The following is a 15043-nucleotide window of genomic DNA, read 5'->3' as shown; positions in this document are numbered from 1 at the left end:
GGAATAGAAACATGTACCACAAAGGATAAAGTGACATTTTACTGATACTTCCAAGCTAAAAACAAAACAAAAATGAGAGTTTTCTAACTGGAAACTTACTACCTCAGAGGTTTGATATACCAAGTTCATAGTCAAAATATAAAAATGAATTTTACTATATTATCTGCATGGGATCAATGAGGCTGCACAAACCAATGTAAATCAATTTTTTAAAAATCAGAGACTATGCAGAGGCACCAAACATCAACGGACTAAGCTGATACCGGTCGGTGTTCCCGCAGCAAGCCAACAGCATTCAGACTGCAATGGGTTTGTAGAAGGGCACTCCTGGCCGGGCGCTGTGGCTCACACCTGTAATCCTAGCACTTTGGGAGGCCAAGGTGGGTGGATCACCTGAGGTCAGGAGTTCAAGACCAGCCTGACCAACACAGTGAAACCCTGTCTTTACAAAAGGATACTCCTGAGGACAACTTTAGCTGTATTAACCTTCCAATTTTCAGGAAATAACCATCATTTTTGGCTATTAGGCTAACCTGCTGGATTATGCTATGCTAACCTACCGGATTAGTCTAAATTCTAAAAAAAAAAATTCTGCTTGAACATATGAGGGTAGATTTCTCCAAGTCTAGTCTGCTTCTAATTACACTAATTTATAGTTCTGGTAGATTTATTTGGATGCCTCTAATACGTACAGTATTTCTAGGCTTTTAAATTGAGACTATTACTTTTTCCTCAAATACCACAAAGAATTTAAATGTCAGATTTCTATTAACTATGCTAACTAGTCAGAAAGGAGGCATGGAAAAATGAAATTTACAAGTAATCCAAATACTTCTTTTTAGTCATTACTGTTTAATTCTTCAACTCATGTCCTGATGGTCCTCTACTTTGGTCAAGAATATCTCGCTCTCCCACTGGATTCAGGTTGGAAAGTATGCAAGCATCTGGACAAGTCTTTATTGTATCTTTCAAAAGACTTTATTCAAAATGAAATTACTGACTTCAAATATTGTGATTTGATGCGCATGATTCCATCTCTTTGATTAGAGTCAGGGTGTGTGCCCAAGGGGGTGAGGGTGAGATCCATGTGTGGTCTGTATAGCTTGGGCCTTAGAGTCAATGGCCTGGGTTAAAATCCTAGCTCCACTGGGTCATCTGTCCTAACTTTCTCTATGTTCATTATCTTTGTGTGCTGTCAAATCATGGCAACATCTATCAATTAGAATCAATCATCAGGTAAATCCTTTCACGGAAGAGTCAATAGGACAAAGCGAAATTGGAGGAGAGGCTTGAGGGTTGGTGGGGGGGTGGGCGCGGGGCAGAAATTACTCCAAATTCTGCTATACAAGTTTGCCAGGTCACTGAACCTATTGAAACAAGTAGTACTACATATTTATCAAGCAAGGTGAGTAACCCTTAAAATCTGGGTTGCATTTTGCTGTAAGACGATCAAATTTCCTTTCTTCCTTCCTCCCTCTCTTCTTCCTTTCACTCTCCATAACTTTATTTTTACAAGATAGTTTTTAAAAAGAGCAATCCATAAATGTTTATTTTCTCAGCATTAGTACCCTAGACCAATCCATTAGGAACTGGAATTATCACAAGAAAGCATGTTCTTTTGAGTTCATTTTCCAAACAAAGTAAGTCATGGGATTAGTGATGGGTGAAATAAAAAATATTTCAGATTCTTTGAAACGTTTAAAAATTATTTTTCAAAAAACTAGGTTTTGGAAATATCGTCCACATGTTTTTCCAAGTATTCATCTGTTGAGAACCATGGGCATATGAAGGAAAATTTGATCTTTCCTTGAGTCTAGATTTTCCAAAGTCATATGAAAGGTACTTTTGAGAGCTTATAAACCTGTTAAAGTTCCTTCATTTTAGTTTCATTTGGACAAATAGAAATAAATAAAACACTACAAAAAATATACATATGGCCAAAAAACAAGTTAAGAAGTACTCAGTAGCCTTAGTGTAAGGGAAATGCACATAGAAACTGTAATGAAAAACTACACCAGAATGGCTAAAATGAAAAATGCTGACAACATAAAATGCTGCTTAGAATGTGGAGCAATCAGAGTTCTCCTACATTGTTCATGAGAATGCAGATGAAAAAATTAGTCAAAAAATAGTCAAATATACATCTTCCTATAACCCAGAAATTACACTTCTATTTATTTATCTAAGAGAAATTAAAATGTATGTCCACCAAAATCTTATGCAAAAATGTTTATACAATCTGATTCATAAAGAAAACATAATTCAGATGCCCATCAGCAAGAGAATAAACTTTAGAATATTCACATAACAGACTACTACTCAGGGGTACAAAAAAGGAATAAAGTATTTATTATATCTGCAATGTCATGAATGAATCTCAATGCTAAAAAAGAAGACAGTGAAACAACAAAACCCATACTAAATGACTATTTATGTGGAATTCTAAAATAGGCAAAACTAACCTATGGTGATAGAAATCAAATCAATGGTTGCTTCTGGAGGAAAGCACTTTGTAGAGTGATAAAAATGTTCTATTTCTTTTTTTTTTTTTTTTTTTTTTGAGATGGAGTCTTTGTCAACCAGGCTGGAGTGCAATGGCACGCTCTTGGCTCACTGCAACCTCTGCCTCCTGGGTTCAAGTGATTCTCCAGCCTCAGCCTCCTGAGTAGCTGGAACTACAGGCACACACCACCACGTCCAGTTAATTTTTCTATTTTTAGTAGACACAGGGTCTCACCATGTTGGCCACACTGGTCTTGAACTCCTGACCTCAAGTGATCTGCCCACCTCGGCCTCCCAAAGTGCTGGGATTACAGGTGTGAGCCACCATGCCCAGGCTTTTTTTTTGGAGAAGCAGTCTGGCTCTGTTGCCTAGGCTGGAGTGCAGTGAAGCAATCTTGGCTCACTGCAACCTTCACCTTTCAGGTTCAAGCCATTCTCCTACCTTAGCCTCCTGAGTAGCTGGGACTACAGACATGAATCATCGTGCCCAGTTAATTTTTGTATTTTTAATAGAGATAGGGTTTCACTATGTTGGCCAGGCTGATCTCAAACTCCTGACCCCGTGATCCACCTGCCTCAGCCTCCCAAAGTGCTGGGATTACAGTCATGAGACACTGTGCCTGGCCCACTCATCCCACTTCTTAATAACAGTTTGAGAATTGATGAACTGATGGGATGAGTATTTCCATACTCTTCCCAGTTTCTTTCCCCTTTGTTTCACCCACGCTCACACAAATCACTCCAACCTTCTTTGCTATTTTTTGTTTTTGCATAATTTTTTCCTTTGGAAGCAATTCTAGTTACCAGCTGTAACTCAAGCTGGCTGGAATCCAAGTTTGGCCTAGTGACAAGATTTGTCCCAATGTGTTCCTTTGGTAGGCCCTCTGAGGACAGAGGCTAGAGTTCCACTGGGCCAAGATTCAAGCTAGGCTCACTGTCAGGATCCACCACAACAATTTCTTTTCACTTTAACTTCTACCTGTTGGTAGGAGTCCTGAGACTAGAGGCTGTGGTTCAGTGTGGCCAAAATCCAAGCTTGGCCCAGCATCAGAATCTACTGCAACACTCCCCTGAAATTTTCATTTTAGATTTTACATACATCACCAAGGGATTGTATATGTTGCTTGTTTCTTGTTACTTTGCATTTCCTCATGCATTTATTCTGTAAGCAAAGTTCCTGGAAGTTTGATCCATCATTTTGTCTCAAAAAAAAAAAAAAAAAAAAAAGTCTCACTCTGTCACCCAGGTTGGACTGCACAATCTTGGCTCACTGCCCCATCTTCTGAGTTTTTAACTACACTTATAATTGGTACCACCTATTTGCTATTTGACTCTTACTTCCTTGTCTAATTTATGATTTTTGAAAAGAATTACATGTATGTGTTTTCTATTCAGGTAGATGATAACTTTCTCAAGGGCAGGACCCCTGACTTACATATCTTTGTTCCCCTCACACCTAGAATAGGTTGTACAGTTAATAGGTGTTAAGTCAACGCTAATAGTCCTGATACTTACACATTCTTCTAAAGCATGTACAGATGCTATTAAAAGCAAGTGCTAATATTACCTGTCATTGGGACAGTGACTTGGCAACGTCCAGTCATGGTGTGGGTTGATGAGGAAACCCCAGGACAGGAAGACCGAGCTTGGTGTCAGAGTGCCAACCACCAGCTGGAGAGGTTTGCGAGAACGAGCTTTACCTGTGGAGGTAGCGTACAGGTTAATTCAGGAGACATCTAGTAAGTTACCATGATTCGGGCAAAATGCATAAAGATGACTTGGCAAGGTGATGAAAAATGTGAAACCATCAGTTCCTTTTCTATAATCCACATTATTACTAATTTTTGCCCATGAGTTTAAATGTGAATAAAATACCTTTTTCAGATTTGTGTGTATGCATGTGTGCATATGGTCTATATGCATATACACATAACGTGTATCGTATGTGTGTCCATATTAACAATATCCAGCTATACCTAGTTTATTTTCTTGTGGTTCAGGGAAGACTATAGTGCTTTTAGCTGTGATCAGTGAAAAACACATATACACACTTCATTTCTTTTACAGATAAAATAAAAGCATGTTTATTTTTTCCCTGGGACTATGAAAGAGTGTGAAATAACATCTAAGTCAACAAAAGAAATCCTACTATCTAGATTGTCGGTAATAATTTTTTTCAACGTGTTTGGAAGTGTAAAATCCCTTGTGATGTTATTGTAATGAGCATGTATTTTATAATGAGTACCTACATGGAAAACTCAAACACGTTTTTTTTAACAATGCTGGAAGAGGAGGAGAAACACAGGAAGCACAGTTGTTCTGATGGTGCCAACTGGATCTAAATAACGCCAAGAGTCATGTTCATAAACCATTAAAGATGATGTTCAAGTACACAGGGGCTGGCACTTGCACTTTCAAAATTATCTGAAACTGCACACATAGGACAGTGAAAAACAGGAAGAACCTCAACCAGGAAAACCAATGCTGGCTCATTAAAAATAATCAGAGTAAATAAAATCTGATAGAAGGCCTAATAAAACTATCTAGAAAACATATGTGCTTTGTATTGCTGTTGAATTCCCTCTCATTTCATGAGCCTATGCATGCCATATTTGTTCTAGAAAGAACTGTGCTATCTAACGAAGTGGGAGCCAACCGGTGAAATGGCTTGTGACCTCTCTTAAGGTAAGTAGGAGAGTGTCCCTTGCATGAGCCTAGTGGTGGTCATCTGAATCAAATGCTTTTGAAAACTGTGCCAGGCTTGTTCCTTCTGTTAAATTTCAGTTCTATAAGTTGTTATTCAAGCAAAAATCCTTCTTAGCACAGAATACACCTAACCTAGTGGTAGCAAATTGCCTCACTGTAAGATAGTTGACTTTTTAAAGATATTTAAAATAATTTTCAAAGATATCATTTACATGGTTGGAAACATGGGTTTCTTCTTCTCTGTAACTTTTGCAGATCCAGCTGTAATTACGCCCTGTATGAGGGGGACCTAAGTCATGATGTATGAGCTCTAAGGAGGGCTGATTAGAATCTGGAGTGAAGGCAGGGAACACTTATAGTTTCAACAAGCCCTGGGATGATTCTGATCTTCCCTTTTCAATTCCTGAGTTCATTTTCACTAAGGTGATAAAATAATCGCATTCCCTTCGCGATGAAATATGAGGTACGGAGAAGGTTCAAGATTGTCCAAAGTCACACTGAGAGCAAAGGCAAAACTCAAATCTCAGGTCTCCTCAATCACAGTCTAGTTTTGTTTTTATGATATCACTGTCTTGGCTCTCAATGTATAAAGATAATACCATTTAGAGATGAAAGACATATTATTCATCTAAGGAACCTAAGGCTTGTATGACCAAGGGAACCTAATGGTCTCCCAATTATTTGTATGACCAAATAATTATTTCACTAAGATTGACTCTTAATATAAAAATAATTAACATTTATGTGGCAGATACAAACATAAAATGAATGGAAGCTAATCTATCAGTGATTACATTATTCCTAAATGCAGATAACAAAAACAAAAATTATATCTGCTGTCCAAAAGGAAAGGTGGGGTACTATATCCTGAGCAAGATGAGGCAATTTCCTGAGCTGCTCATCAAGTAAAAACTAATTTCTAAGGCCAGTGTCATAGAATCCTCAAAATAAAATGAAATTATAAAGTGCTATGGTGAAATCATTCTCTTGACTTTCCTTATATAATTTTATATATTTGTATTGTGATATTTCTATCAAGAAAGAGTTCAATGAATATCCATCTGAAAACAGATCCCATGGAATCACATGCTTCTTGAGTTTGTGGCTCAATATTTTTGAAACACAATCTTGAAATATTAAGAGTGTATCTATTTTCCAAGTATGTAGAAAACTCTCTGGACAACTCTCCCAAGTTGTAAGGAGTGACTGGAATTTCCCGTTTGCTTTGAGATGATCGATGAGGCCAGGAAAAAGAATTTGTATTTTTCAAAATGCTTGACCATTGAATGCTAGTCTTAAAAGAAGGAAAAATCAACAGAAGAGGGGAGGGAATTGTGGCAACTGATTTCTGGCAACCAGGCTCAGGCCGATGCATCTAGGAGACCGAATACAGGGCTGCAAAGGGCCCCTTCGTTCAGTACAGTTGAAAAGCTGAGTGCTCTCTCTCCCATTTTATTCCTCTAGAAAAATATAGCAAACAAACAAAAAAGATCCTTTTATTCCATGTTATCTAGTGTACCATAAAAGGTGAACATGCTTTGGAAATAATTATTCAGAGATCATTCACATTAGAAAAACAAAAGCAAAATGTTGTGATGAACTCTGTATATAGTTAGGAAGGCGCAACATCAGTTGGAAAAAGTGTATTCACAGCTTCTTTCTTATGACAATGGCCGCTATATTATTTGACCTGAGTAGTAGTTTTGGTAGTGAAATTAGATGACATAGAATTTTAATCTTTAGTTATGTAGAAAGTTTCTGCTTACTTATTTATATATCCACTTTCCTATTTCAAGTCTTCCCAGGCCTGGAAACATGGGTGTTGCTATTATTTTTATTTTATGAAAGAACACCTTCCTTTATTGAATTGAAGAGGTTTGGAAGGGAGAGATAAGGAGTAAATAAAACCTATGTGCTGATCTATTTAGCACACATACATGAGTTACCTTTTAAAATGTAAACAGTCTCCTTAAGAAAAGGTGAGACATAAAATTTTTCCTTTAATACCTGAAAGGCACAATAGTGAGCATGAGTTCACACACTGCAAAATAGGAACAGGCTAACCCCAAGTGAACACTGATTACAGGTCAGGCACTGCCATTCACTCATTTAATCCTCAACAACAACCCTATAACACAGCAGAATCCAGGAGTAGAGACGTTCAATAACTTATGTAATTCCCTACAGTTTGCTAGTGGTGGCATCAGGAGGAAATCCCAGCCAGGCTGTGTTTCTTCTCCACAGGGTAAACTGTTGACCCATGGCCGACACCTCCTCTACATTCCTAAAGCTTCCCAAGGCATTTGGTCTCCACGGGTCCAAAAGAGATGAAAAATCATGGTTCAAATTAAAGAAAAAAAAATGCAAAGGACTATACCTGAACATGACTTCTTTTGACTTGGAGGGGGAGCAGGTCGCACGACTATGAGATATTTCGGCTCTGCATCTGGAAACAATAACATTATTTATCAGAAAAACCCTTCAATAACTGGCATTGGAGGCAGCACACCCATACCCTGACTCAGCATTCCCTGAGTCATCCTCCGTAACTGCAGCTCCAGGGAGTGAGAGGACCCACTAATCCGAAAGTTAACACTTCCTGAGAAGTCTATTAAGTCATTAAAACAAAAATTAAATCCAGATTTTCCAAACCAAACAGGCAAGGGTGAGGGAGAAGTCTTAAAAGAATCAGGCTATACATAGATTTTAAATCCTGTTTTCATCAGTTCTTTTCTCTGCAAAGATAAGATTATGTCCATTCTGTTAGTCTGTTCCTCACGGATGGCCAAGCCTGATAATTCAACACCAGAAAAGGAAAAATTCCACTTGCACAGGACACCGTAAGTCTCACCTGTATGAGCTGAAATCAGTCACTTTCATGGGAACAGGAATATTTATAATGTCCTTCCCAATTTGTATGCTGTTTATGTAATTTAACAGCCTGCTTTCATAGCTGGTCATTTTTAATGAGCAATTTTTAAAGAGCCACAATGTATAAGCTGGTATAATTTTGATTTTAAATGTATTTCAAGGAAACGTAAATAGGGAATCTCAAGATATTTAAGCTTTAAATAAAATTATATTAAAGCATTCGGCATATGCTAACTCAATAAGGAGCTAACAAATTATCAAATAATTTTAAAAAATTGACCTTTCCAAGATGAACGATCGGTTACACATATGTAAATAAACCAAATATATTCTGGTCTTATGAAATAGCATTTTATAAGCAGCTCTATTGGATTAATGGGTTGATGAGTATTCTTTACAGTGTTTCTCCACAACTTTAAAGCCTGAAACTCATTCTGTAAGAAATTTCATTTGGATGCTGTGGTCAGCCAGAGTTCACCCCTTCTCACTCAAGCAGACTTCCTATCTTTGTTTCATTTTCATCCTGGGTTCAAATGTCTCCCCTCCATGAGTTTGGAGCAGAGGCCTTCCTGCCCAAGGCTTTGCAGAGCTGACCTCATTTTCAGATGGAGACAACCTGGCAAGTCAACTTCTCTTCATAACTTTTACCTTTGTCTTTTTCTGGACACCTTACACAACACTATTGGCTAGAGCCTGCTGCAGTCATTACCGCCAACTAAAGTAACCAAGGCAGCCTGATAAACGCACCTCAGAGCTTTGCCTGATTATTGTCCGGCTGCCTCCCGCCACCATGCAGATAAAGGAGCATTCATTCTGTTTGTGTCTTGAGTGTTTGAAAGCACATCCTGCTTGGTGGGGCTCATAGAAAGAATGCTGGACCCAAACAAAATAAACAACGTTCCTAGCTGGAATGCAATAACCATTTCCTGATTTTCTCTGAGATATACAGCAATAAACTACCATGTACTGAGTGCTTTCTAAGTGCAGGATACTATATCCAGAACCTTATATCCATAACTTAATTACTCTCTCTTTTTTTTTTTTTTTTTTTTTTTTGAGACGGAGTTTCACTCATGCTACCCAGGCTGGAGTGCAATGGCGCGATCTCGGCTCACCGCAACCTCCACCTCCTGGGTTCAGGCAATTCTCCTGCCTCAGCCTCCTGAGTAGCTGGGATTACAGGCACGCGCCACCATGCCCAGCTAATGTTTTTGTATTTTTAGTAGAGATGGGGTTTCACCATGTTGACCAGGATGGTCTCGATCTCTTGACCTCGGGACCCACCCGCCTCGGCCTCCCAAAGTGCTGGGATTACAGGCGTGAGCCACTGCGCTCGGCCCAATTACTCTTATGGCAATCCAACCTGGGACTACTATTATCACCTCAATTTGAAGACAAGATAACTGGGGAAGGGTTGACTTCATGGGCATATAGCATATACAGTCACATGGGCCCCATGCTCAGAAGACCCCATGCTTGGTTTAAAGTCCTGCTGTAACCACCTTGAAATTCTTAATACTTTTATCTTTGAACTTGTGTTTTGCAAGGAAAGGCTGATGGGACAATGGAGCGTGCACGTGAGTGGAAGAAACAGGAGCAACATGCACGTCTGCATTTCCTTGCCTCCCCATGCATTTATGGCATTGGACATATCCATTATCACATAACTCCAAAGGAACCATCATGTGTGGGGGTTCAGCAAGACTCAAAAGATAGAAAGAGGTGAGTATGTCACATTTACCATTCAGTAAAGGGGTAAGGAGGGGGACACCCAGACCTGTGAGAGGCTGTACTTCCCATTCGAAACAGACCTTGCTTTAGATGCAGAAAGCAAGCAAGGGCATTTTAAGAAATACAAATGACCAAGAAACCCTATCATATCCTTTCTTACTCATGGATTAGCCATCCTCTTAGGCTGAAAATGATAAAGGAGAAAAGAAAAAGATAGGGAAACCCATACTTCCTTTTCAATTCTTCCTCATTCAGAAATAAGCCGAAGGAAGAGTGTTGGTAGAATGTGCACATATCAAGAGGTGAAATAATCAGCTGAATTAGTGTTGTGCAGCATTTCCACTATTCTGGTTGGAACAAAATACATATGCATATATGTAGAAAGTGCAAAATACAAACTTTGCAATTTCAGTAATTTCGCTTACAAGTTAAAGGCTCTTACAATTGCATTTAAATCTGGGATTGCACAATATAAAGATGCAAAGTACGCTTCATGCTAATAATTTTAAATTTAAATTTTTCTTTACTAAGACATCAAATCACATTGTGATAAAAGGAGAAACCACACAAAGGAAAAAGCTTTATATTTTAGTATCTTTAAGATCAATTTTTTCACGTTCTTGAACTAGGGGCCCTGAGTGTTATTTTGTTCTTGGCCCTGCAAATTATGTAACTATAGTAAGCAAGTCTACAAACTACTCTCAATAAATCTCAGAAATTCACTTTAGAAAACAAACCCCCTAGTTTTCCTAAATTGTTCTCACTCTAGCAGAGTCTCTTAGAGCTAACCTTTTAGATTCTTTCTTGATACGGATTAATTATGCCTAATGCCTACATGTTTTTGTTTTTGTTTTTTTAAAAAGACTTGAAACACTAGAGAAATAACATACAGAAGCCAAAGAGAGTGCCATGATCCAAGACGTGGTTATATGAGCAATTTAAAAATTCCTTTTGTTATGACTGCAGTCATTTTGCATAAAACACAGGCTGTTACAGCCAATTACAAATTGGAACAGATGCCATTACCTGAGTGCACATGTTGGCTCCTACTGCTCCTTAAATATTTCCAACATACATGTATTTTTGGAGTCTTTGTGCTCTACTGGGGACACAGGTGTGGAAAAATAAAACTAAAGAGTAGGATTTCTGTTTCTGTTCTGTACAAAAAAATTCTTTGCGGATTTATAGTAGCCTGGAATATATACATTGTAGATTGAAATTCTGCCAATATGCATTACTTCATTTAGAAAGATATAGAATTAAAGTGTCAATTTAGGAGAAGTTGTATAGAATGCAGTTACCTTAACAAAGCTTCTATTCCTAATAGTTAACTCTATACAATGTTGCAGACTAATTAAATCTAATTTGCTTAATATTTTCAATGTCCCATAGTGGAAGATAGGCACAGTTTACTGCTTAAAGAAATCTACTGTTCGGTGGCTCACATCTGTAATCCCAGCACTTTGGGAGGCCAAGGTGGGTGGATCATGAGGTAAAGAAAACAAGACCATCCTGGTCAACATGGTGAAACTCCGTCTCTACTAAAATAAAAAATATTAGCTGGGTGTGGTGGTGCACACCTGTAAACCCAGCTACTTGGGAGGCTGAGGCAGGAGGATTGCTTAAACCCGGGAGACGGAGATTGCAGTGAGCTGAGATAGTGCCACTGCACTCCAGACTGGCGCCTGGCGACAGAGTGAAACTCTGTCTCAAAAAAGAAAAGAAAAAAAATCCGTTAAATATTTTGTTAAGTACTAATTTTTTAGTAATACTTTTATTATTGCAGTTTGATAAATCCCAATTTTCACATTTGGGTCTGCCTGCATTAGAGGACGCCTGCATTGCAAGCCTTCCTGCTTCAGAATGTCATCACAGAGAAGCTGAGTTCTCCCATGCAAACTTTTTGCCATTAAAGTGTCTACAAAAGAAACACGAAATAAACCAAGATAATCCTAAAAGAAATTAGGTAAGGAGGTCTGATAAAGGCCCTTGTCATGTTTAACAGTTTTTTTTTGTTGTTGTTGTTAAACAAAATTTCTGGACATAAGAGCACCGACTCTGGAAACATTACATCCTATGCAGCTACATACAAACTGGTACAAGTAAAAGTACTTAACCTCTGTGTGCCTCAGTTTCCTGCAAAGTAGGAAAAATCATGCCTAGTCTCAAAAGCTTCTTAAAGATAATTAAAGCTGTAACAAAAGGTGAGCAGGTGGTTCAGGCTGTAATTACAGCACTTGGGGAGACCGAAGTGGGCAGATCGCTTGAGCTCAGAAGTTCGACACTAGGCTGGGCAACATGGTAAAACCCCATCTCTACAAAAAATACACAAATTATCCATGCATTATAGTGGGGAACTGTAGTCCCAGGCTGAGGAGGCTGAGGTGGGAGGATTGCTTAAGCACGGGAGGCAGAGATTGCACTGAGCTGAGATTGCACCCCTGCACTTTAGCCTGGGTGACAATGAGACCTTGTCTTAGGAAAAAACAAACAAACAAACAAACAACTTTAACAATGCCTAATACAAAAAGTATGGATTAAGTATTAGTAACAGTGATGATTTCTAGAAAGCAGAATTTGGGTTCTACAAAGTCTAAGGACATATTACAAAGGAGGAAAACGTTTAAAAAAATCTTTACAGCAAGCATCACAGGCTCCAAAATGCAAGCATTTTGCAATAAACATTACAAACCAAACTCATTCATAAATATTGATGAAAAAATCCTAAAAATATACTGACAGGACCTTAAACCAATCAGAATCTGGATCCGACAGCACATAATAAAATAATAATTAACCAACTATAGTTTATCCCAGGAATGTAACATAAAGAAAAAAAAAAAGGAAGCCTATTTCCACAGGTGCTGAAAAGTCAATTGACAAAAATGTAATACTAATTCTGAATAAATAAGAATTCAGTGGAATACTTATAAAATTTATCTTAAAACATCTAAATCAAATGTATGATCCTCCTTTACTAAACAGAGACCCTTGCTGGCACAGAGAATCATACTGGGTAAAAAATAAATAAATAAAAAGACTATTGATAATGGAGTTGAAGGGTGAAGTAGAAGAGAAGGAATCTCAACATGAGAAAATTTCATAGTAATTTAACCTTTACTTTGTTTTTAGCTTACTTCTGATATGTTTTTTAGAAGTAATAGATATCTTCCTCCTCAAAACCACACCCCCATCTAACCATGAAAAAAACAATAAAAAATTAAGTTAAAGGATGTTCTGCAAACACTAATCAGGACACCTCAAAACTGTCAAGGTAAAAAAAAAAAAAATTGAGAAACTGACACTGTCTGCAGAAGCCTAAGGAGACACAACTTCTAAATGTAATGTGGGATCCTGTATGGGATGGAAAACAAGACCTTAGGCAAAAACTAAGGAAATTAAAGTATTTAGCTAATAATGTACAATTATTGAATTATTAGTTGTGACATACCATACTAATGTAAATATTAATGATAGAAAAATTGGGCGTAAAATATACAGGAATTCTCTGTACTATCTTCACAACTTTATATATTTTTTAATCTTTTGTCAAGAACTTTCTCTCTTTACAGGGTTTATGCCAGTTACATATAAGGATCCTGTGCATCTCATGAACCCTAAAGTTCATAATATCAGATATCAGGAATAAATTCTATTGCATTCCCACCAATAAACTTATTTTACACGCTAGGCACAGTGGTTCACACCTGTAATCCCAGCATTTTGGAAGGCCAAGGAAGGCAGATCACAAGGTCAGGAGTTCACGACCAGCCTGATCAACATGGTGAAACCATGTGTGTACTAAAAATATAAAAATTAGCCGGGTGTGGTGGTGCATGGCTATGATCCCAACTACTAAGGAAGATGAGGCAGGAGAACCACTTGAACCCAGAAGGTGAAGGCTGCAGTGAGCCAAGATTGTGCCACTGCACTCCAGCCTGGGTGGCACAGCAAGACTCGTCTCAAAAACAAAACAAAACAAAAACAAAACAAAAAAACAACAAAAAACACAACAACAAAACTTATTTTACAGTAAGTGGTTGTATGGTGCCAATACTGACTCAAAGCAACCTTTCGATAGAAAAGTGTTTCAGGAGTGAGGTAAAGAATGACACTCCGCCTCTATACCAGTCAATGTCCAAAAGCAGATACTTATTTAAAGTGTTAACACTCATTACATTTTATGTATGTTGAATAAAAGTGGTTCTGTGTGATTGTCACTTATATCTGGTCCCCCAATAGCTCATACAACAATATAACATTCAACTGAATGGAGTTAAGACTGCTCAGAATGATTTTCTGCCTAGCAGATTAAGTATGGCTGGTTAAGGAATCATCCCTTAGCAGAAATGTTACACTGGAACGGACAGGGGTGCTGTCACAGGAGGACAGAGTGTTCCAGGGCAGGCCTATCCTCAAACCAGCAGTGTCTTTTTCATAAAAAGATGATTTACATATGTGCATTGCAGCACTGTTTACAGCAGCAAAGACTTGGAACCAAGCCAAATGCCCATCGATGATAGACTGGACTAGGAAAATGTGGCACATATACACCATGGAATACTATGCAGCCATCAAAAATGATGAGTTTGTGTCCTTTGTAGGGACATGGATCAATCTGGAAACCATCATTCTCAGCAAACTGACACAAGAACAGAAAATCAAACACCACATGTTCTCACTCATGGGCGGGTTTTGAACAATGAGAACACATGGACACAGGGAGGGGAGTATCACATACTCAGGTCTATTGCGGGGGACTAGGGGAGGGACAGCAGGGGAGAAGTAGGGAGGTTGGGGAGGGATAACATGGGGAGAAATGTCAGGTATAGGTGAAGGAGGGATGGAGGCAGCAAACTGCATTGCCATATATGTACCTATGCAACGATCCTGCATGATCTACACATGTACCCCAGAACCTAAAGTGCAATAAAATTATATATATATATATATATATATATATATATATATAAACTATAAAAAAGATGATTTATACACAATAAGGACATTGAATGTGACAGACATTCTTATCTATGTATGTATGTATCAGTTCTGAGTCCCACTGGCCTATCCCAAACACACTGGATTACCAGGCTTGTACGGTGCTCAAAATTGTGGATTTGCTAAATTTTGTGCAAAGGACTCTAAACTAGGGGAGAGATACTGTGTCATAATTAAGCTGCCAGATTTAGCAAATACAAAAATAGGACAAATTTAAATTTTAGACACTACT

At 38.2% G+C, this 15043-nt stretch overlaps 1 protein-coding gene across 11 annotated transcripts in view; it reads right to left on the bottom strand.

Annotated features, from left to right (window-relative positions):
* The window catches only part of ABI3BP (ABI family member 3 binding protein), a 244633-nt gene that overhangs the window by 151403 nt on the left and 78187 nt on the right, over positions 1 to 15043 (bottom strand). For all 11 annotated transcript variants that reach the window (XM_032299267.1, XM_032299257.1, XM_032299259.1 and 8 more), the window contains exons 3-4: positions 7586 to 7654; positions 4070 to 4202 (exon numbers count right to left, since the gene is read on the bottom strand). In XM_032299267.1, the coding sequence (XP_032155158.1) occupies positions 4070 to 4202; positions 7586 to 7654 (202 nt within the window). The remainder of the gene's footprint in view (positions 1 to 4069; positions 4203 to 7585; positions 7655 to 15043) is intronic.

The sequence above is a fragment of the Sapajus apella genome, unplaced genomic scaffold (assembly GCF_009761245.1).
Source record: "Sapajus apella isolate SASKATOON/1434 unplaced genomic scaffold, GSC_monkey_1.0 scaffold40, whole genome shotgun sequence".
Lineage (NCBI taxonomy): Eukaryota > Metazoa > Chordata > Mammalia > Primates > Cebidae > Sapajus > Sapajus apella.
The sequence above is the reverse complement of the archived record's forward strand: the minus strand, read 5'-3'. Positions and strand labels throughout refer to the sequence as shown.